We start from the raw sequence: 24,519 nt of genomic DNA, 5'->3' as shown, positions 1-24,519 counted from the left end.
CGGTTGGGATAGGGTGGCCTCAAAATCATCTCTCTCATTTTCTCTTTGAATAATATGGATTAAAAAAAAATTAACAAATTTTCAAAAAAAACGATCATGGATTAAAAAAAAAAAATCACAAAATTTTCAAAAAATTCTATCATGGATTACAAAAAAAAATTCGATAATAGATTAAAAAAAAAATCACAAATTTTCAAAAAATTCTATCATGGATTACAAAAAAAAATTCGATCTTGGATTAAAAAAAAAAAATCACAAATTTTCAAAAAATTCAATCATGGATTCCAAAAAATTCGATCATGGATTACAAAAATATCGATCATGGATTACATAAAATTCAATCATGGATTACAAAAAAAAAAAAACATAAAAAAACAAAAAATTCCATCATGGATTACAAAAAAAGAAAAAAACAATTCGATCATGGATTACAAAAAATTCAATCATGGATTACAAAAAAATTCTACCATGGGTTACAAAAAAACAAAAAAAACAAAAAATTCGATCATGGATTACAAGAAAAAAAAACAAACATTTCGATCATGGAATAGAAAAAATTCGATCATGGATTACAAAAAATTCAATCATGGATTACAAAAAATTCGATCATAGATTGCATAAAATTCGATCATGTATTACATAAAATTCGATCATGGATTACATAAAAAAACAAACAAACAAAAAACAAAAAATTCGATTGTGGATTACAAAAAAAGAAAAAAACAATTCGATCATGGATTACAAAAAATTTAATCATGGATTACAAAAAACTCTATCATGGGTTACAAAAAAACAAAAAATTCGATCATGGATTACAAAAAAAAAAAACAAACATTTCGATCATGGATTACAAAAAAAAAAACAAACATTTCGATCATGGACTACAAAACATTCGATCATGGATTACAAAAAATTCTATCATGGGTTACAAAAAAAAAAAAAAACAAAAAATTCGATCATGGATTACAAGAAAAAAAAACAAACATTTCGATCATAGATTACAAAAAATTCGATCATGGATTACAAAAAATTCTATCATGGGTTACAGAAAAAAAAAAAAAAACAAAAAATTCGATCATGGATTACAAAAAAAAAAAAAAACAATTCGATCATGGATTACAAAAAAAAAAAAAAAACAATTCGATCATGGATTACAAAAAAAATCGATCAAGTATTACAAAAAAATCTATCATGGATTACCAAAAAAAAATGTTCTTCCGTACGAGACTTGAGGATTCCATATAATGAATCATCGAGTCACTATGCATAATCGTCCAGTTCTGAAAACCAGACGATTCCCATTTTTTTCATCGATTCGATCCATCCATGGCGATTCCTGAATCGAACCGGACGAATCCGATTCGACTCGATGTTTTTTTAAACACTGGTTTGATGTGAATAGAAACGAAAACCACAACGTAGTGACTAAGGTATGGGGGTGCTACCACCATGACTCTTCCTAATATACGTGAACACTATCCTAAAAGGCATTCATGCAACCTTATACAATCTAATTAAAGCGCACCTCCAAATTTTAACATAACATATAATTTTTGTGCAAACAATTCTTAGGATTATTTTAAAAGTTCACATCTAATTATAAAATTTTAAAGTCCAAAAATAATTAAAATCAAGAAGAGATATAAACATATGAAAATCTTGAAAATGGACAGTCTAGATAATGTGCTGCTAGATACACTATTTTTTGGACTCGAAATATTTTTTTTCTTCATATTCTTACATCTTGATGCCGAGATGATCAATTAGAGAGTTTTTCAACATTAAAACATTTTTTTCCGATGCACTTTTGAAGTGCATCTGTAATTCTACATTTTAAGGTTGCAAACCTCATATAAACTTTTCCTCACATTGTTCACAGAATCCACCCCAATAGAGGACTAGCCTAATTCCCCTTAAAAAATGGGGTATAGAGGTCTCTTTTCTAAAGAAATCACCCTGTTGCATATGCGAACCGGACCATTCTCTGAAAACATTAGCCAATTATAGTCAATTCTATAAGAGAAAATTATCAATTCCCCAAAAATCAAACTGTATCACTCCTTTTCACTTCACATTTTTCTTTTTTCAGCAAGAAAGTCCTGATCCATTTGACTCTCATTTTCTTCCACATATCTCAACGAAAATTCTCACAAACGTGCACACATGCATGCGTCACTCACGTACAAATGCTATAAATAGGTAAAGGTAATGCAACTATGATGTTAAAGAAAGGAATCACAAATACCGTGCTTCACACATGTAGTACGTCACTGCTGGCAGCTACTAAAAGCCATCTGCAAACTAGGAAGTAAGTTTTATGCAACCAGCAGGAAATTGCAGTTTATGCTCGTACTATTACACATAGCAGCTGAATCAAAATTTTCACTGGAATTAATAAAAGCATGGAGCAAAATTGATCGTTATGTACAGCTTACTCAGGAGTGCAACCAGCTCAGTTGGTTTTCTGATCCTCTTAACCTCTAGGTAATTTAAAACCGTTCTCACTCAGGATCATATGACTTTACCTCCCTCTTTGGCACCCAATTACAGCTGATGGTCATGGGCACCAGCGTACTAAAACAAAATCACCCAAGTGTGCTATTCACAAACTCCATAGCCTTCTTCATCACGTATTCAACTCGAGATTCATCACCATGTGATTTCTCATATGTGAGGTACTTCTTGAACAGGAACTGCACAGTGGAAAAAAAAAAAATTTGAGAGGACAGAAGATGAAAACTTCCCCCCACACACAAAACAACAACAAACAACAAGGAACAGCAACGACAAAATAAATATATGTCTGGGCATGGTCTATGAGGAAGAGAAGTCATCACTCTGAACCTTCATCTTTTTGGGTGGGAGAGTTAAACATGTTGCTCTCTCAAATAATGCACGGATTAATTCACTATCACCAATGCGAATCTCCTGCACAGAAAAGAAAACTGACAATTAAGTTCTGATAATCAGTCCCTCATTTTCTATCAGGCAAAAATGGGTGACAATGAGTCATGCCTGATCAAGATATACACTCCACAAGTCAGTTCGCTTGGGATGGTTTCTCAATAACTCTTCAAAGAGGGATCGTCCTCTCTCAGGTTCTCCACACTTGAACTCAAGCAGGGCAGTCTTTGAGATGAATTCAATGTGTTGATGGCGTGGAAGGCTTTGAAGCCCACGTCGCAGAATGTCCTGGACATCATCCTTGCCTTGCTTTAAGAGGTTCTCTACACGCCTCAGCCAAACCTGAGATTTGTAAATTTGAGATTGAACAGCAAAAATTATCCCTCTTTTTCTATTTTCCATTCATTCCCCTCTCTTTATAATTACAAAGGGTTTTTGAAGTCGTAATTGAGAGTGAGAACAAACAGCAACCCACCCTACGCTTCATGGCTGAATGCAAGGTATCTAAACAAGATTCCAATGAACATATTATTTAGGGTGCAGCACTAACCTCACAGGAACTTTTGAACTTTTTAACCATCTTGTTTAAGAGCTCATCAGCCAACTGATATTGTTCAGTCCTTTCATACATTCCTAGTAGAGCCAAATGTAGCTTTTCAGGATCACAGTACTGCAAAGCTCTCTCGAAGATCTTACGGACAGCCTCCTGAAAGTTAGTAGTGTTTACTGCTTAGCAACCTTGAAATGTACAGGATTAAAAGTCAAAAAAGTCTCAGGCGATATCCAAGTGGACCCATCATTTACCTCAGGCGGTTTTCCATGTGTATTCTCCAGATTGAAATATGCAACCCAGACATTCAGCTTTTCAGCCTCCTCTCGGATATCAATTGCGTTCAAAGCCCTTTCAAGTAACACAGAGACACATTACAGATGTATAGAAGTTCAACAAATGTCAGTTGATTTCAGTTTTGGTCATTGTCAGACACCATCTTAAAATTATGGCTATCAAATTATGTCTGTGTCTGACAAGATTCAATTCTGAGTTTATTAAAAGACCATGATTAGATCCCACAATTTTCACCTTACAAGTAATAAAGGTCCACAGGAAACGAGTAACCTATAATTGTGGTAGTTTTGTTGAAATTCATATCCAATAAAATTGATAAGAAATCTAAATGACAAGCTTGGCTGCCACATTCATCACAAAAATAAAGAAAAGAAAATGAGAACTTGGGATAGCAAACAGTATCATAAGTGTCACAAGCATACCGTTCCGCAATGGACCTGGCATTCTCAACATCAGCAAGAGAGAGCATAAAGTCCATGTATTTTATCCATACAAGGCTGCTATTGGGAGAACCTCTCACCATTTTTTCAAAGTCATCAACAGAATTGGGACACAAATCATCAAGAAGATTTTCTTCAGCAGCCCTAATTTCCATCTCCCTGTGTGAAAAAATAAAGTTAGGATTCACAAATATGAAAATCATAATGAGCACAAAACAAGACGAACCAAGAGATGAAAAGCAACCTTTCTTCTTTTGCTTTCTTCTTTGCACGCCTGCTTTTCTTTTCAGTGCTGCTACTATCAGCAATCTTTTTTTCCTTGCTATTTTCTTTTGCACCACTTTCTGCATCTCCGAAGTAGCGATCCTCCGTGTCACCAAAATCAACCTCAAGGGGAAGTACTGATTCCCTCGATTTGATATCAGTCAGAATAAGAAAATCGCTCTTCATATCAAAAGATCTGACTCGTGCAGAATCTTGAGGACTGTTTTTGAAACCATCGGTCTCTGTATGTGTCTCCAGATCGTCACTTGATCCATGGCCATTGATAACTTCTTCAAGCATCTCAAAATTAGTGAATATTTGATTCGTCTTCACCCCTAGATAAGACTCTTTTAGCCCAAGCGATACTCGGTTTCTTTCTTGGTCTATCTGATAATCGAAAGAACATTATTGAATCAGATAATATTTCCTAGATCATCAGAAAACAAAAAGGCAACTCATCCAGCACGATGAAAAAAAGGATTTCTCTATTTTATTATTTTTATTGTTATTTTACATGTTAACGGGTATAGCAGGTAGGAATGGAACCCGTGCCACCACGTTGGGGCTCTGTCACCCTGACCACTAAGGCCGTAGGCACTTTGCTGTGAGAGAAGGCAGTCATTCGTTTAATTTATGGGAATGATGTAGGCAACCAACCTAATGGTGAACAAGAGACGATTTGAAAGTTGCTAGGGAAGATTAGTTTGTTACAAGTGAAAACATTGATGAAACCTGGGTTCCCTTAAGAAGTACAAATACGATCATTTACTTTTCCAGAACTTAAAAGAGATATTACGTCATTATCCATCAAAGGTCCAACAATAAAAATCATCAGCTCCAGCACATAGGGGCAATATGCCATAGAAATACAATAAAAAAAAAATTCAGGCTTCAGTAACCATCTTCTAAAGACCAATAAGACGTGCACTTTGATCAAACAAAACTAAAAAATGACATGAAGCTGTGCAACTTCACAAATTTACAGTACGTAACAAACCTTCAAAACCTTCGCCTGAACTCTCTGCCCCACAGCATACTTGGAATCGATGTGCTCAACGTGATTATCAGAAAGCTCTGAAATATGGCATAAGCCAACCTGCCAAATCGTAGAATGTCAGAAATCTGAAAGAAGTACATACATTTTAGCTGCAAGAAAGCAATATCTGCATACTTACTAGGTTTGTGTGATCAATATTTATAAATAAACCATATGACTCAACACGCCTAATCCTGCCGGATATGACATCCCCAACATGCAAACTTTCGAAGTCTAAAACACTAGAATCTGATACTCCAGTTCCAATTTTTGACTTGAGAGTAACATCAATTCTCTTTGACAGAGGCTCCACAGAAATGACCCTGCATCAAGTGTTAAAACTTTAGTACCAATGGGAAATAGCAAAATGAAAAATGAGCATTGTTCTCATACTTACTTTCCATGTACCAGTTTCCCAACCGGAAATTCCTTCTCTGGATCCTCAATGTATCTGTCAGACAAATTCGACAGGAGAATCCGTGCATCTAAATGACGAGAAAGCATAACAAAACAGCCTTTCGAGGTAATGGACTTGACATAACCCTGTATGAGAAACGAGTATGAGATGATTACAATATTCAAAACCACTAAATGACCAAGAATTGGAAGATAGAAAAATGGAGATGATGTGATGTCTTGAACATCAATACATCTGATGTGTCCATGGAAAATACAAGGAAAACAGTATATATGGATACTGTCAGCCCACGGGCTAACAGACACAGTGTCAACCAACGGCCCAGATTGATTTTGGGCAAATCTAACAGTTATGACCTCATTTCGTATTTGAATTTTCATTTTGTTTCGACAAATCCAAATCACTTGAAATTTTAAGCATTAATTCTTCTCATCAAGGCGTACCTAATAAAAATATTAAAAAATAATTCACAAAATATAAATTGACCAAAATACCCTTGAAAAGTTTTGGAAATATTTTGGTTAATTTATTTTTTTCATATTAATTATTTAATTTTTTATTAGATTCTCCTATTTTTAAAAAATAGACGCTCAAATTTTCAAGTGAATTGGATTTGTAGAAATAAAATGAAAATTCCAATACAAAATGAGGTTGTGACCATTGGATTGGACCCAGATTCAATCTGGGCCATTGGATGATACTGTAGCAGTTAGCCTATGGGCTGAGATTATCCATTTCCTATATATATATATATATATATATATATATATATATATATATAGCCGAGGCTCTAAACAATCAAATTTGAGCCTACCTCAAAAATTCACTAGAAGAGGTTGTTTTGATACCCAAATATCTTCAAATTAATCATCTTGACATCAAGATGCATGGACATGAGAAAAAAAAGGACTTCAAGTTTTGGAAATAGTGTATTTTAATGCATTTTTGGACCGTCAATTTTCAAGATTTTCAAGTATTCATAGATCTGTCGATCTACACTATTTTTGAAGCTTTAAAATTTATAAATAAATATGAAAATATATTTTATGGCTATCACAAAGATTTCCAGTATTGAAATAACATTTTTCGACACTATTTGATGGTAGGTTCTAATTTGATTGTTTAGAGCCTAGGATCTATACAAACCCGCACCCATATATATATATATATATATATAAATACTAAACAGAAATATTTGATTAACAGATCATCACAAGGAATAACGCCATATTTAATGCATTCACCACGTATATGAATTTCATATATCTGCAAGTTATACCATAGGACAGAATATGAACAAAAAGAAAGCCACAAGCCAAATGCAGCTTTAGAATTGCACGGTCAAACAAACCAGCCACTTGATATGAGAAAGCATGCAATTTGCTTCTGACAAATATTGTTCAGAAACATAACTCCCAACTGTGCCACTGGAAAAGCAAACATAAATCTTAAAGCTGCTTACCTCTATATCCATCATGGGATGCAAGTCTGCAATCTTTTCCACTCGCACTTTAGAAAACTTCCTGCAAGTAATAATAGTTATTCATTAATGGGGAGCAGATTTCACTATTAACTACTTTGTAATGCATATATATATATATATATATATATATATATATATATATATATATGTGTGTGTGTGTGTGTGATGCATACAGAGTCTGTGTTGTGTGTGTGTAATGTTTGATAACTTTGATTTACATGGTAAGCATATCCAGTATATTCAAAAGCAAGATCTATCCTGAGCATGAAATTTAGGTATCAACTCATATTATACAGGAAAAGGTTTCCAAAAAAAAACGTATAAACACACACAAGCACTGTTCTCCACGAAAACTTCAGGTTCTTTGTTTAAACCCGATAGACACTGTCAGATCTAGTTAAGAACCGTATTCAGTTACATGTTAGATCATAAGATTTCAGGTTGGATGTATAACCTGACCTAAAGTCACCCGAATCGCCTATGAGGGTAGCGATTCCGTTTCGGAATCTCAATTCGACGTTTCCTAGGCGAAAGTCGATTCTAAAATAAAGGAATCACGTTTCCATTTTTTGTGGAATGCGATTCCACCTAGTTTAGGAATCTCAATTCCTGAATTGCCAGAATCAAGATTCCATATCGAGGACTTTATGATTCTTAGCTCCACAAAAATGCGATTCTACCTGTGAGAAACGTTGATTCCAAATTTTTTGGAATTGCGAATCCATGTTGTTTGGAATCAAGTTTCTATATCACAAACATTGTGATTCTTTGCTACACAACAATGCTATTCTACTTATGCTAAACATTGATACAAAGTAGTAAGGAATTGCGAATCCATGTTGTCAGCAAGCAGTGTGAGCATAAGGAAAGCAGAAACCTTCGATGTGTGCTCAATCATGAGTGAGTGCGACATGTATGAGAACATGAGAGAATTTGAAGTTGTTGCACACGGCAATAAAATCAAAATTTAAAATATGAGTAATATTAGAGCATAAGAAGAGCAGAAACCCTTCGATGTGTGCTCAATCATGAGTGAGGGTGACATGCATGAGAGCGTAAGAGAATTTGAAATTGTTGCACACGGCAATAAAATCAAAATTTAAAATATAAGTAATATGTTAAATTTTTTATTCTCTTATTTACTAATTTCCATCCTCATTCCATGTTACTTTTTAAGAACTCTAACCAAGAACAAATAATACTAAAAAAATATGTTACTTCAAATTTAATAATATTTGGTAAATGGTATGTGTACTAAACTACTAATGTAATAATGTTTAATATATGATTAGCACCATCATTTCTTCAAGTTGAATACGAGGATAAAAATGCTTTTCTTTAAGTAAAATAAGAAGATAATAAGGTTACGAGCGAAGTGCCCTGTGTGGTGTTTTAGGTTAAATTGATCATTAAATATCAGAGAAATTGACTAAAAATTGAACAACTCAATTTTCAAAAGTCAAAAGACTCAAAACTACATTTAACAAAAAAGAATTACTATGTCATGTACTTATTTTATGATTCAAGGAAAGGAGATAAAGGGAGCTTGCCCTTGTTCTCACTCCTTATATGTCGTAGACTAGCTCCAAACCTTGTAGAATAATAAGATTATCAGTACACCGAGACCATTGTATGGGATTGTCCACAAGATATCATAACGGTTGACAATAGTACTTGGAGTCTTGGACTGAATATATATAGACCAAAATTCGATCTTGTAGTAATGGGTAAATTTATATATTTTATGAATACTTCTTTCATATACCAGAGGGAATTGGTTCGCAATTCTAGTAAGGGGAAAATCTCAATTCCAATTTGGGGAGAATCACGATTCCGGAATGGTGAAAATATTGGTTCCAAGCTGATGGGGACGACGATTCTAGAATTATAGGAATCACGATTCCATACTTTTAGGAATCAGATTCCAGCAACCACCGAAACAAGTGGGGTCATGTGTGATTCTATATAGGTATGAAATGCGATTCCAACATGAAGGGACATCAATTCTTGTAAATAGGAGACACGATTCCTAATTTTTTGAATCGCGATTCCGAAATAGTGAGAATCATTTTTCCCAAATCCAAATCCAATGCGATTCTGATGCACGTGATTCCGCGATGCCGATTCCAAAAACGATTCGGAATCACAGACGTTTCCAGCAACTATAACCTGACCCCATTGATTCAATAAGCAGTTCGCCTAATGCCTAGGCGGGATGGGGGGCCTGGGTAGACCAACTAGGAGGTTGTCCCTGAGCGCCCGCTGAGTACCTGCCTAGGCAGGCGTGTAGGGGACTGCGCTCCACTAGGTGAATGAAAATCCATCGGATGGGGTATTTTTCGTGTTTTTTTTGTTTGAATTATAAAAAAATGCATGAATAAACATCTTATGTACAAAATATGTACCTAAAATAGGGTTACTAGACACCATTTTCCCCCTCTTGAACCTAGGCCGCCCAAGTTCTGGGTGGCCGTCTAGGCCCCCCGGCCACCTAGGTGCCGCCGGCCTTATTTGGAACACTACCTAACCCAATTTGGTTTCAGGTCAAGTTGCAACTTGCAAGACTGAATTGAGGCTTATGTAGAAACATATATATAAACACACTAAAAAATTCTAGGGTTTCCTTTCCTTTTTATGAACTCATTCATGATGTCTTGCCCAAATCCGCCATGGTCGGTCCAAATCGGTCGTGCAGGTCGTAAAACCCGAAAAAAGAGGAGGGTTGTGCTAGGTTGGTAACCAGCGTAAAACTTTGCTACATCTTTTGAATCTTAAACCAATGAGGTGGGAGGTCATAGATACATTTGTAGAATTAGGATATTAGAAGTGAAAGAAGCGTTAAGAGAGATGAAGATAGGAAGGACTTTAAGACCAGATGGTATCCAAGTAGACGTTTGGAAGCGCATGGGAGAGATTGGCTTCTGGTTGACCAAGTTGTTCAACAAGATAGAGAGAACCAAAAAAATGCTAGATAAATGGAGGAAAGTATTGTGATTACCTATTTACATGAACAAAAGGGGCATAGAGAATTATATGAACTATCAAGGGATCAAATTTCTGAGCCACACTTAAAGCAATCGACGAGTGATTGAGAAACAACTAAGACATGAAACAAGCGCATAAGAAAATCATTTTGATCTCATGCTAGGGAGGTCAATAATTGAGGGGATTATCCTACTTACACAATTAATTGAGAAGCTTAGCGAGAAGAAAAAGACCTCCTATGGTCTTTATTGATTTACAAAAAGTACACGATCGGGTACCAAGAGAGTTAATATGATGGCTGCTGAAAATATAAGAGTCTCTAGAAGCTATATTGACATGGTGAGAGATACAAGGGAACGGTAACCAGTGCAAGGAAAACTAGTGGAGAGACAAGGGACTTTTCAGTGACATTAGACCTACATCAGGGGTTAGCGTTAAGCCCGTATCTCTTTGTTTTGATTATCGATGAGTTAACTAGGCATCTACAGCATGAGGCATAGTGGTGTATGTTGTTCGCGGATGACATTTTTGATTGATGAGACTAGAGATGGCATCAATGGAAAGTTAAAACTTTGAAGGGATGCTCTGGAATCTAAAGTTTATAAAATTAACCAGACTGAGATAGAATATATGGAATGCAAGTTTACTAATAACAGGAGTAGAATCGAGGTGTAGCTGAGTTTGATGCCCAAGAAATACCTAAAAGAGAATATTTTCGATATTTAGGGTCGATTATCCATGAGAATCGAGAGACTGAGGAAGATGTCACACATGGAATTCGAATTGGTAGGGCGAAGTGGAGATATGCTTTTGGAGTTCTATGTGATCGTCACATACTAATGAAACTGAAGGGGAAGTTTTATATGATGGTTGTAAGACCAGCCATGCTTTATGGGACAGAATGTTGGACGGTCAAGAAACAACATATCTATAGAATGAATATAGGTAAGATGAGTGTGTTAAGATGGATGAGTGGCAAGATAAGAAGGGATGGAATTCAGAATCAATACATCAAAGGTAACTTACGGGTGACTCCAACAGGCGTTAAGATAAAGTGGACTTAGGTGGGTTGTCAAGTGCAACGTCAACCTAGACTAGCACCAGTTAGGAAGGGCGATTTGGTTCAAGTGAAAGGCTTTAAAAGGGCAAAGCAAAGGTCCAAAAGGACATGGATTGAACTAGTGAAAAGAATTATAGTGACTTATGGTCCGACTGAGGGTATGGCCCTTAATAGGGTGGGCTGGTCGAACAAGATTCGAATAGCTGACCCCAAATACTCAGGGATAAGGCTCGAATGACGATGATGATGATGATTCATGATTTCATGTCCATGACAGAGCGCAAATAGGGAATTGCCTACCACTCTTCACTATTCTTAAGTGCTTCACTTGTAACATCCCCACCATTCACTTCTGACAATAGAGGCCAACCATTGCCAGGAGTGGAAGATTAATGCTTGATGTAGGAACAGAAGGTTTATGCTACGCTGGTATTCTTAAGAATAAAGATCTGATCGGCCCTTCCCCAAAGAAAAATTACAATAAACTGTATTTTAAAGAAAACAAAACCAATTAAAACTCAACAAGAATTGTGAATAAAAAGATAGGACACATTTCTTTTTAAGAAAATAAACCTCTTACATGCTGAAATGTGTTTTGACACCTAACTTTCAATTTCTAAAAAGAATCACAGATTGGATGCCAACAAGCATTTCCAAATAAAATTCTCATGATGTGCTGCATGTTACAGAAAACAAGCTTGCCAGATATTGACATGCCTTTCAGCACTAGTCATTTATGATAAGTTGACTTTCCTAAGAAAACACAATTCATCAGTTTTGAAAGGAATTCCTAACAAAATGATTAAGGCACGCTACATAGTTTTAACAAAATAAAACGTTATGGACACCAATGGCTAGCATTTCTTTCATTTGTACCGTAAGTTAAAAGGGTACAATTGTGGGCCTCTTTCTTAGTTTCCTCTTTTTTGTTTTTCTTTTATCGTGCTAGTTTCTCATTTTTTTCATTTAAACATTCACATCCATAGTCTTGAGTCCACAGCTTTGCCAAGGGCATGATAGAGGGAATGGCAGGGCAACAGTCCCCCAAGAGTATTGCACCAAGGTTTATTTTAATTGAATTCATACATATCCCTTTGTGAGATAAAAAAAAGGAATTCTAGTTAATTTAAAAAGATATGATATGACCGGTCAAGATTTCGATAGATTAGAAGTTGATATGGGTCAAAATTTAGAGGATAAAGGTCCCTAAAATCCTACCTAAATCATGATGGTTAATTTCAAAGATGGATGGCTCAAACTGTCTCCCTACTCACAGATTACCTAAATATTTTTACACAATGTTGAATCCTAAGCTGATTGGAACACCATAGGACCCTTGAGGTCTATATAAGGAGGGGACCCCCCTCCCCTTCATTCTCAACACATTTCCAGCCCTCTCTCTCTCCTCCCCACACCATCTCTCTCTCTCTCTCTAAATATTCATCCATGCTATGTAACATTAATAGTTTTGTAATAAAAATTCAAACCGTAAACAATTGAAATCACAAAAGCAAGAGCATAAGATAAAAGCAAGGGAATAAAGTAACAAAAAATTATAAATAACTATACTACAAGATAAGTCACTAGTACCTAACATGGAAAACCCTTGCGAAAGTAAACTACTCACTCTTGAAGGCTTTCATGTCCTTCAGAAGAAACTAACTGAGTGCCTTCAGAAGGCGTCCATAGAGAAAGATCTACATGCAAGTTACCCTTTGTAGTGCGATCAACGTTTAAAACTCTGCACCTGACAAATTGGCCCTCCTGATATTGGGACAATGGTTCAGGTACGAAATGTTCTGTCACTTCTGTATAATGAACTTTCCCATATAGATGCGGACCAATTTGCACATGCAAACCACCAACACCTGGAAGAATCTTACTTATTCTTCCACCAAGAAAGTCACCTTCATGTATAAACTCCGAAGCTTTCTCATTAGACGAAGTACTTCCAATATCATCTGGCTGAACAATGTCATCAACATCATGTCGAGCGCCATGCTTAGCTGATATTGCATGTAGTGACAGCCGCAATACTTTTTTCCCTCTGTCAATACCAATAATAAAGCAAGAAATACCTTGTCCCACACTAAAACGCTTTGGAAATTCCTCAAGCTCTGAAGGCTCTGCAGAAGTGTCCAGCACAAACATATGCCCCATAATACTACAAGATACAGCTAAGCGGAGCCATTCATTGTCCACCTTAACCACATAACATGTGATCATTTCCCCCAGCGAGTAATCAAAATCTTCCACCAAATGTCCATCAGCCACCTCTGCACTTCCTGCAAACATATGAATAAGAAGAAACACCTAAGTAATGAAAGCATCGCCCCATGAGCTAGTGCATTTCAAGAAGCCAATGTAACAACACACAGAACTAAATACCATTAGGATACAAATTAACAAACAAAGAACATAAACTCCATATATGCTTGCATATTCCAGATTTAAACAACTGCTGGAATAGTCTCAGTTGAGACCCATTTTCAGCAGTTGAAAGAACTTATTTTTGGCAGGTGCATCTGGGAAGCAGGACATTAAGATCTACAACTGTCAAAAGCTCTTTCAAACCTTCAGCTACCAATGGGCAAGTGAGGCCACCATCCACCAAATTTTAGATGCATTATTGACCCCACCCTAATGCAGATTGGGTCAGTTGCTGTGGAAGACCTGCAATTACCTCAGACCCTTCAGGATTTTGGTCTGAAACCTCTTTCTGGGCAGGGGGAATGCCCCTGCCAGCAAATTTAGGGACTTCTCTCCTCTACTAAACAGTTGGGAGCACCCGGGCATGGAGGTGTCCTTAGGACCACTGAGAGTATGGTTCTCCTCTCTTTCTCAGGGTTCATAGGTCACATTGACTCCACTATGGTGGAAAGTATAGCAATTGTAGAAGGCCTCAAACGGGTCTGGTAATCCAACTGCTATTCCCATCACCCCATGGCGGAAGGAGACTTCCATAGTGTCATTGCTTGGGCTACAGACTCAGCATACAGCCCATGGAGACTGGCACATCTTTTTGCTCACATTCATCTTCGTGCAAGGGACTTCGGGTGACCTTTAGCACATGTGCCCAAGTGAGTCAACCAAGCGGCTGATGCCTTGGCAAAGAAAGGGGCAGCAAGTGGAAGTGACAAGTAGCTCCTCCCCATTGGCTATCTGATCCCCACTATCACCCCATGCCCCACAGGAGACACACCCCTTTTCCCTTCCCGAACTCTATTCTTTCCTCTCTCTCCCCCTCCTCTCATCCTTTATACCTTCTCATCCCCTCACTCCCTAATCCCCTCTCTCTCTTACCCTCCTTTATCTATACCCTTCTCTATCTCTGTTCACTCCTCTACCCCCTACCCTCGTCTACTCCCCTTACTATCTTCCCCCCTGCATCATTTTCTATCCCTGATCTTGTCTTTTCCTCCCCTCCTCGGTTCTTGTATAGGAGCCACACTGTATGCTGCCATTTTTGCTATTAGACACTTGCACATTTCCTTCTATGAGGAGTTTTCAGACACCCCATTTTGTACATTTTGTATAGAGCTCATGACTTGTGGGTAGCCATTTTTGGAATTTTGTAATATTAATACGGTAATTCATCATCATCATCATCCAAGCCTTATCCTAATTAATTGGAGTCGGCTACATGAAGCATGTTCCTCCATTCTTCTCTTCAAGGGTCATACCCTCATTAAGACCAAAAGAATATTGATACAGTAATTAATAGAGTGGAACATTCCTTGTAAAAAAAAAGTGTGTTTCTCAGTTCTCTATGTATCAGGGACCCCTATTTTTGCTTTCACATTATCGCCCCGACCAGGACTACTTTCACCCCTTCCCTTCCACCGATAGCCTATCTCCTTTAGCCCTTTCCCATTCATGTTATCTGGCTTGCCTTGGAAGTACTCATTGGTTATGTTTTGATGTTTAGTAAATTTTCTTTCTATATTTATAGAAAAAAAATTAAATAAATCACGTCCATATTTAAGGGGACAAAAGTGATCACCCTTCCCTTCCCTAAAGTACACAATTCAACAGCCCCATACTTGACAGTTGAGATGGCCCACGTCTCACTCTCTTCCAATGACCAATTGCAGTAACTTGATTAACTAAAACATCTCCAGTTAATAAAATTTGAACCGCTAGAAAGAGTACCTCAGCCAGAAATAATGAATCATGAATAAAGAATATGCACAACAGGACATGTTGCAGATTTGAGTAACATCGAGTACAAGAGCATCTGAAGCAGTTTAAATGAGGGATTTTGAGCAAGACAAATAGTCCAAGGGTTTGCCGAACATCAAGGAAACATCTGTTCCCAAGGTAACCATTAACGGAAGATGCTAAAGCATGCAATCAATAAGGAAATAAGCATTTCTAGGTTGCCATTCAAAATCTCAAATCATAAAAGATACGTAAGTTATAATCAGAAAAATAAGACAGATGTTACCATGAACAACAATAGCCTCAAATCTTGTGAAGAAAAGCACAGACTGCATGAAAGTAACGAAAAATTGACAGTGATAAAGAGAAAATGAGTATACCAGCAAGCATTGAGGGCTTGATAGAAAGCTCCCAAATGTGCTGTTTGCTACTAACATCAGATTTGGTAGCTTTTTCAAAAATGCGTGCAGTTAGATGCTCCCCAATTCTATAATTGCTAAATGGCTTCAACTCCACATGACCAGCATCATAGACCTATGTATCAACAGAAGCAACACTTGTAACCAGGCACATAAACATAAAATATAAAACATTGTGGGCCATATCATTGACAAAATGACCTAACGTGGACAGTCTGAAAATACAAATTGAAACAACGATACAGAGAAAAAAGCAGGTAATTACCTCCGTAATATGTATTCTCCCATGAAGACCCTTACCAAACTTGAGTCGCATTTCCAAAGGCCTAATGCCCGTGATCTGATTATCAATAATGGTCAGAGAGATCCAATAGTCACCAAAAGGAGAACAGAGATACAAGAAATCAGGGGCCCATAACCATATCGATATATGGAACAATCCATAATGATCTCACCTCTGCCTCAACGAGTGACCCCACATTGTAACCTGACTTCTTCAAGGCTCTTTTCAAACTAGAAGAGACAACTACCTCACTTAAACATTTGAGAAGAAGTAGAAGTCTCCCAGCTCCAGATGCTTCTGGAAGCGCCTCAATGGTAGCAACAAGTCTGCAGAAAATTAGAAGCAAAGATAATCCATGAAATTCTGTGTCGGCCTCAAAGCATACACACATTACATCAACTACATAAAGTTAAACTACAGGGTTAAACATGCGCATAAACCCATGGGCTTCAACTAGCAGCAGGAACACAATTTCCCCAGAATGATTCTCATGGAACAACTTAACCAAAGATATAGGTCAAGATGCCAGGATCAGCCAAAGATAAAAAACATTTCGGGATTCCAGCTCAAAAAACTCATTGAGGACTATGAAGAATTACATATGACAACAATGCCATGAACAAAATGAAGGTGCTCATAACAAGACAAGCCGAGAAGCTCCCACAATAGGTATAAACAAAAAAATATGTACTAGCCAGACTATATTGTAAAGATTTTAGGAAGCATATTAAATAAGAATGGAATAAGTGGCATTTTGAAGAACTGCTCTAACATAAAAAGTGTCGGCAAGCACCTCCGCATTGACCACCACAGAACCCTTAGAAAAAATTCCCTTCCTGAACTCAGTCTAAGCTGTAAACTACCATCGAAACGTATAACACAGCTGTACACAAAACGTGGTCCCTTTGACTTGCAAAGGAACAGTCCATTGAAAATAAATGGAGATGGTCAACCTTTTTATAAGTTCAATGATTAATTTTTAGATGATGTCACTCTCTTTTTTTTTTTAAGCGTTGACGGTGGGGCATAACTATCAGTGCCTGACATATACAATGTGTCACGGCTCCAAAAGAAAGGGGCATGTGAAACACGTCTACAATGCTGAAGCAGCAACATGGGTACCTGTGGACACTTGAATATTTGTCTATAAATGTAAAATTATTCAGTTTAAACAAAAACAAAATTGATTTAAAATCACAATTAAAAAAATGAGAATAATTTAGAGACATGGGTCAAATGTATCAACACATTTGTCAGATTTCTAGGCATGCATCTTAAAAATTCTGGGCACCTCTAAATCGTGGAAACAAGTTTGTTGAATTTGGACATTGCGTCCTGAATTCCAGACTTATTTCAGCAGCCAGCAGATAAAGCATCATGCGAAAAGGTACACCAAGCAGGAGTGGCTGAATTTGTCATCAGGCATGTTTGAAGTGTGGACACGTACATTATCCACAACGAAACATACCATACATGTTCGTCTTTACTTCATGGTTTACATCAGACACATAAATAATCAATGACCCGCAGTAAACCACGAAACACTATACATGGCAGTTCTCCCAAATGCAATTCTATAACCATGGAGAATACCACCCAAACTAACCTTTGGCCATTAACAAAAAATTTATGGGGCAACTTTTTTGTGTTGTAATCACTTGTAGATGAATAACCTATAGCATGACCATGCTCCGGCAATGTCAACACCTGAAATGAAACCAGGAGTAAATCACATCTCAAAACTATCCTCGAGAAAAGAAAAGATCGCTCAATGTTTATTCACTATAGGTCAATAAAACACATCCAATAAGCTAAGATAGGTACCAAATAGTTCTCCTTCACCATCTCAACAACAGCATTCACATTTTGATGAAGCTCCAAGTTGAAGCATTCGTCTCTTCTGCGCTTCTGATAATGTGAAAATAAGGATGTGTAAGATAAAATTGGAGGGAAGAATTGAATAAAAGAAAAATCTTATGCAAAGTAGAACATAAAAAATGCCACTAAATTAGAGAAAGCACGAGCTATCTAACACCATCAAGAAGAATCTCTCAAGAGACCATATGAAAAACCCCTGATATAACCATAACTGAAAAGATAAGGAATGTTAAAAATCCTACGGACTTGCATGATCTAATCAAGAGTGACTGGAGAGGAATCAAAACTCCAAATGTTTACATTAACAGCAAGCACCAACCTTCGAAGAAAGGCTCCCTTCCAATCCCTCCCTTTTGTGCCCCACAAGTAACTCTTCCCTCAAAGACAGGTCTACTATGCCCTCTCCCATGCCAATGTCAAGAACTAAAGCTTCAACAACAGAACCAGTGTGCACTGTGGTGCCGCCAACTGCATAGGAGGTAATACATAGCACTGGGTCTAATACAGAAAATATCCCATCTCTAGTAGCCAATTCTAACAAATTTAGACTCACGCTGATATGGTGTTATAAAACCGACTGCGGGATCAGCTTGCAACAATCGCACAACAACTCCATAATCTTTAATCTCTTGTATTTCCCCCTTGATGAAGCTACTTATCTTACAGCTACAGATCCATTTTAAATCAGAAACTTTAGAACGAATCGACTGCAACTTCGCAATCTGCACAATTAAATCAAACTGAAGTTTATGTGACAATCAACTCGTGAGAATGGAAATAGAACTGAAAAAGGAAGTTGAACTATGACTAACAAAAGGGATTGTCTACAAAGAGAGCATTTATCTTTTGTATAAGGAGGTCACAATCATTCTTGTCCCTTAAATTTCAAAATGCGTGGTTGTAAGAGTATCATTGAATGAACACAAAGTCCAAAAAAAAATTCCCGGACTTCGTGACTCACCCCAAGCCATCCAATATAACATCTAATAAGTGGGAATGATTGTGTCTCCATGTATAAAAGATAAATGGTCATTTTGTAGACAATCCCTTAACAAAAAGACTGATTTGCGATGATCCCAAGAAAAAGTGCAACAAAAAAAATAACAGCAATGAACCGGAGTAAAGAAAATGTAGCAAGACAAAAGGCACAAGGATGAGTACACATGCATACAAGTGCAACAACACCAACTTCAAGCACATGTGTACCCATGCACTTGCATGGTCCCAAAAAAGAAATATTATTACATGCAATTGCGCCTATTCTCCCACACATGCACTGGCAGACATTCCCATGCAATCACACAGACTATCACACGTAAACGTGCCCCAGTATTATCAAATGTAGAATGCCGAAACTCGATATGGTATTGACTCGATGGGGTCCCACTGCAGGTGCATCACCTCAAAAGAAAAAAAGACTAATTTTACAGAAAAATATAATAATGCAAAGCATAACATGTGTATATATGACTTATGTAATAGTAGCCATTTTAATTTCGTATGTCATCATCATTATCCATGCATTATCCCAGCTATTTGGGGTAGGCCATATGAATCCCGATCCGCTATTCTGATCTATCAAGGCCACATCGTTAGTCAGACCATAAGTCACCATATCTCTCTCACCACTTCCATCCGTATCCTTTTGGGCCTTCCCCATGCCTTTTTAGAGCCTTTCACCATAACCCACACAACCACATACAGCCATCCCCACTTCCCCAACACTCCCATGCAATCAGAAATACAGCTATATATATGTGAATAGAATTTACAGCACACTGACATCCAGACACACCACGAACCCACATAACCACATACAGCCATTTTCTAATGCAAGAAATCATTGGTGATTGGCCAGAATAAAGTGAATAACTAACTAAAGGCCAAATAACTGTGAGTGACCTGCTTTTGAAAACCCTCCATGAAAGGCATATCACAATTGTCTTTTGAAACTTACTAGTAACTAAAATAGACTGTCATGTTCTCATGCTAGTTCATGGAATCACAGCTAATGGTGACCATCACAAAGTAGCATCTGTCATATTTAGTTATTTCCAAATTCCTCATTTCTCAGGTCCAACATGTTCCAAACTTGACTTGAAACCTAGTTTTGATTTGCTTAATCAAAATTGTATTATTCCTTTTAATAATCTGTGCATTATTTACAACAATAGGAAAGTTTGTAGGGGGATTAGTAAAACCATTAATATCGGTGTTTTAAACCCAAGAAATGGGTCGGGAATCAAGGTTGCAGTGCCCTGAGTTGGGGGCGGAATCAAACAAGTCTCTAGAGTCAGACTTCGCTGAGTCCTAGCAAATTTAGTAACGCAACCTTGGAAACTGTTGAGAGTGGGCTAGTTCCCAAGGTTTTTGCCAGGATGCTGCCGTGTCCAAGGGACTTGATTATTATATTTAGTTAAGGGAATTGAAGTATCAATTATCCCATATATCACAGAATCGATGGGGTACGATATTCTAATTGGCTCAACATCTTTTGTGATCACCTAGAAGAGTACAATGATCAGATTGCATGCCAGATATCACAAGTTTGATAGAATGTTACTTTTCACTTGGTTCAACATTATAATAACTTCCAAGAAGAGCAATAATGACCAGATTGTATCCGAGATACCACGAAATTGATAGGATAATATTTACTACATGGTTCAACGTCTCTAGTAACTTCCAGAAAAAGTAACAGCGACCTGATTGTTAGAGTAATCAAATGTAAGACATGCCAACTCTTCCCTTATTCTTTTTGAGAGTAAAAGGCTAAATTCGGCATCGCGGTGTGCATCTAGGCACGGCGCCGCGAGGGCCAGCGGGAAGCCCGAGCTAGAAATACCCACACACAGCATGGGTGGTGGGTACCGAGGTGTGCGTCTAGGCCATAGTTAGCAAGTCGGGGACTATCAATAACTCGGCTCACGTTAAAATCGGAAATAGAAGGTTTTTATTTTAAAAAGTCGGATGAAAAAATCGGGTGAAAAATACGGTTTGGCAAAAATACTTCATGTAAAGATATCGGAAATATATTGGACTAGGCTCAACAAATCGGAGTCAAAAAATTGGTAAAGTTTAAAAATATTAGAAATTTTGAAATACACCTATTTAGTAGGTACCAAAAAAAATACACCATATGAATACACGATAAATACGCCATATGGATACACCCTTTGGATATGCCATATTATAACTATGGAGATATGATAACTACGGTATGGTGAGTTGGTGACCCATTACTTCAAGGTTCAAACAGCAGCAAGAAGCATCTGAAGTTCTGGACAGAGAGGAAGAAGAATAAAACCCCAATTGGAGCAGCACGCAGAGATGGAGAACCAGAAAAGCAGCACATATAGAGAGACAAACAGCATGCACAGAGGGCGCAGCACACACAGAAGAACTATGGGTTTGGGAAAATGAAAAAACATGTTTGGGGATTGTTTGTCAGAGAGAAGCGGAATGCACATAGGAAGCAGCATGTACAGGTTTGGGGATATGAAAAAACCCTTAATCTGGTTTTTTTTTTTAAAGCTTTTATTTTTAAGATTTTGTATTGATTTTGTAATCTAAAATTTTGGAGGCTCTTTGAACCCTAATTTGGATTAAAATTTTTGGTGGAATTTTGTCAAGCCAAATTTGGGTACTTTTATTCAATTGTTTTCATGCATTATTCTAATTTGGTTATAATTTGTGATAATCTGGATGGTTTGAGCCCTAATTTATAATAATCTGGATGGTTGAGCCCTAATTTATGATAATCTGGATGGTTTTATTCCATAAACAATATTTCCATAATAAACACAGAAATCTACATCTATTTAAGCTTTTTTTTTTTGAAATAATAATTTTTTTAGAAAGTATGAAAATAACAGTATACAAATCAGGAAAAAAAAAATTTATCTTTCAAAAAACAAATTAACAGGTAAAGAAAAGGATACGATTTTTTGGTCCAGTTTAATTTGTTTTTAAGAAAAATCGCGTTTTAAACGTTTTTCTGAAAAAAAACACGTTTTTTTTCCGAACTTTTAAAAAAGGCGTCATTTTAAACGTTTTTTGTAAAAATTCCTTTTTTTTTAAGAGGACACATTTTAAACACCGATTTGCTAACTATGGTCTAGGCAAGGCACCACGAGGGCCTGCGGGAAGCCCGAGCTAAGCACACACATAGTGTGGATAGATAGGCACTGAGGTGTGCGCCTAGGCATGGCGCCACAAGGGTCTACAGGTAGCTCGAGCTAGGCACACCCACGCAGTGTGGGTGGTGGGCACCAAGGTGTGCGCCTAGGCACGGCACCACGAGGGCCTACGGGTAGCCCGAGCTAGGCACACCCATGCAGTATGGGTGGTGGGCAAGCTCGAGCTTGGCACACCCACGCAGTATGGGTGGTGGGCATAGAGTTGTGCACCTAGGAAAGACGCCGCAAGGGCCTATGGGTAGCCCGAGCTAGGCACACCCTCACAGTTGCAGCACCTAGCACACATCACGCACCTCAGCCTCATCCCACTCAAGGAATGCATTGCTCTACAGTTATTTACTGAAGGAGAAGTACAATAATCTCTTTTTGTGTACTTTATCCCCAAAAAAAAAAAAAGTACAATAAGTTGTAAGTTTGTCAACAACATAAATTGTAATCCCACCCTTACAATTGGCAGGCGAGATTTTGGGCCATTATTCTTCTCAAGGCCCTGCCCAGACTGGCAGAACCTGCACATACATGAACTAGGCGAATTTATCTATTTACTTTATTATATTGTGTCACTGGAAAGGGTACTTAGAAACTTTATATAATGATGATTGCACAAAATGGGCTTAACCTCACATTTCATTTAACAGGAATTAAATATTCCATCCTTTAGAAGAGGAACCTGAGCAGTAAAATGATAAAGAATAAAGCCAAGAATTGCTACAATCTAAAACCTAGAAAGCAATAGCCGAAGGAAGGTAGTTTGCTATCAAGCGGACAAAATTGGGCGAGTGGAAGTCAGGGTAGGGTTAAGTAACATGAATTGAGTACCAAAACAGTGATAATCGAATCAATCAGGCCCATTTTTAAGGTAAAACTTCTCTGCAGAGTTGCATCTCATGGTTACATGCATCCAGGTGGCTAATGGAAGTCTATGATTAATACGAAAGAAAATCCAGTAGTTTCATATTCCTAGAAATAGGCATTCTTGTTCAGGTACAAAAGCCATCACAGATGGGACTCCAGGGACTCGGTTGTTACAAGGTGGATGCAGTTTGTTGCATGCAGGAGTGGGTATGGGGGAGGGGATGGTCAATAACAAGAAACTCCACAATGGTTCCATGATAGGATTGCCCTCACAATTAATATATAAAAGTATAGAATCTCAAATAAAATTAAAATACACACAATGTTAAGAAATTATACCTAGATAAACAATAAATACATTAGAAATAAACTTATTGTAAACACACAACATTTTCTCAAGTAAATTTTAAGACTTGTATTTATTTGCTTATGTCTTACAATATAAAGTCCAATATTGATAATATATCTAAGTTATCTTTTATCAATATATTTATAATTTTTAAATAAAAGATATTATTAGTAAAGTTCAGGCTAATAAGGCATGCCCTTCTCTTCCCCTACACCTTATATATTAAAAATTAACTAAAGCATACATACATAGAAAATAAATAGAGTAATAAAGTGATGGATGAATTTTTGCCCAATGTTGCTTACCTTGGACCTACCATCCCTTCTTATATGTGATTCTGAAGCTATTGCAATTAGGGCACCTTTTTTTTAATGATTTGAATTTAAGCACCTTTTACCCCTAGAAAATACAGTGTTTTGCTACATTATTAGTCTCTTTTGTTATTAATATACATTTAAGACTTTGTTTCCTTCTAAACTATATATCTAACATTGGTCTGAATTACATTGACCACTACCAAAAGGATTGGGGTCGTGTCCTTCCATAAGGGAGCAGAACCCGTGAGATCCAGTTTCGAGATTGTGGGATGACATAGCAATCCCAGTAACTAAAGGGCACACAGCTTTCCAAAGGAAGCATAAGACAGAAGCACCCCAAAATAACAAATAACCAGTTTCCATTAAGTTGCAAGAACAGCTAATTAAAAGCATTGGCAATAGCAGAAAATGGACTCTTTAAACTGGAATCGAGCATCCGGAGTTTTACAGGGGCCTGGAGACAAATGGTACTATTTGAGTATTTGAATCTTGTGGAGATAAACAATTTATGAGTCAGGGGAAGGCAATAAGAGAAGAGAGTGAGCTTAAATAACAAAGTTATTATCATTCGCTACAAAGAGCAGAAGGACAATATAGTTTTGACGAAAATAGGATGGGGCA

At 37.2% G+C, this 24,519-nt stretch overlaps 1 protein-coding gene across 1 annotated transcript in view; it reads right to left on the bottom strand.

The window, feature by feature from the left end:
• Window positions 1-2,369: 2,369 nt before the first annotated feature.
• The window catches only part of LOC18448878 (RIBOSOMAL RNA PROCESSING 5), a 68,324-nt gene continuing 46,174 nt past the window's right edge, over window positions 2,370-24,519 (bottom strand). Inside the window, exons 23-41 of the mRNA XM_088863401.1 lie at window positions 18,732-18,900; window positions 18,498-18,646; window positions 18,125-18,208; window positions 17,907-18,007; window positions 16,473-16,626; window positions 16,283-16,357; window positions 15,979-16,132; window positions 13,065-13,722; window positions 7,372-7,432; window positions 5,889-6,034; window positions 5,631-5,814; window positions 5,453-5,551; window positions 4,436-4,842; window positions 4,174-4,350; window positions 3,709-3,805; window positions 3,455-3,610; window positions 3,016-3,246; window positions 2,845-2,928; window positions 2,370-2,693 (exon numbers count right to left, since the gene is read on the bottom strand). Of these exons, the coding sequence (XP_088719527.1) occupies window positions 2,586-2,693; window positions 2,845-2,928; window positions 3,016-3,246; window positions 3,455-3,610; window positions 3,709-3,805; window positions 4,174-4,350; window positions 4,436-4,842; window positions 5,453-5,551; window positions 5,631-5,814; window positions 5,889-6,034; window positions 7,372-7,432; window positions 13,065-13,722; window positions 15,979-16,132; window positions 16,283-16,357; window positions 16,473-16,626; window positions 17,907-18,007; window positions 18,125-18,208; window positions 18,498-18,646; window positions 18,732-18,900 (3,294 nt within the window). The 3' untranslated portion in view covers window positions 2,370-2,585. The remainder of the gene's footprint in view (window positions 2,694-2,844; window positions 2,929-3,015; window positions 3,247-3,454; window positions 3,611-3,708; window positions 3,806-4,173; window positions 4,351-4,435; window positions 4,843-5,452; window positions 5,552-5,630; window positions 5,815-5,888; window positions 6,035-7,371; window positions 7,433-13,064; window positions 13,723-15,978; window positions 16,133-16,282; window positions 16,358-16,472; window positions 16,627-17,906; window positions 18,008-18,124; window positions 18,209-18,497; window positions 18,647-18,731; window positions 18,901-24,519) is intronic.

Source organism: Amborella trichopoda, chromosome 3, assembly GCF_054954075.1.
Source record: "Amborella trichopoda isolate Santa Cruz 75 chromosome 3, AtrichopodaSantaCruz75HAP2 v2.0, whole genome shotgun sequence".
Classification (NCBI taxonomy): domain Eukaryota; kingdom Viridiplantae; phylum Streptophyta; class Magnoliopsida; order Amborellales; family Amborellaceae; genus Amborella; species Amborella trichopoda.
This window is presented reverse-complemented; position numbering and strand designations above follow the sequence as displayed.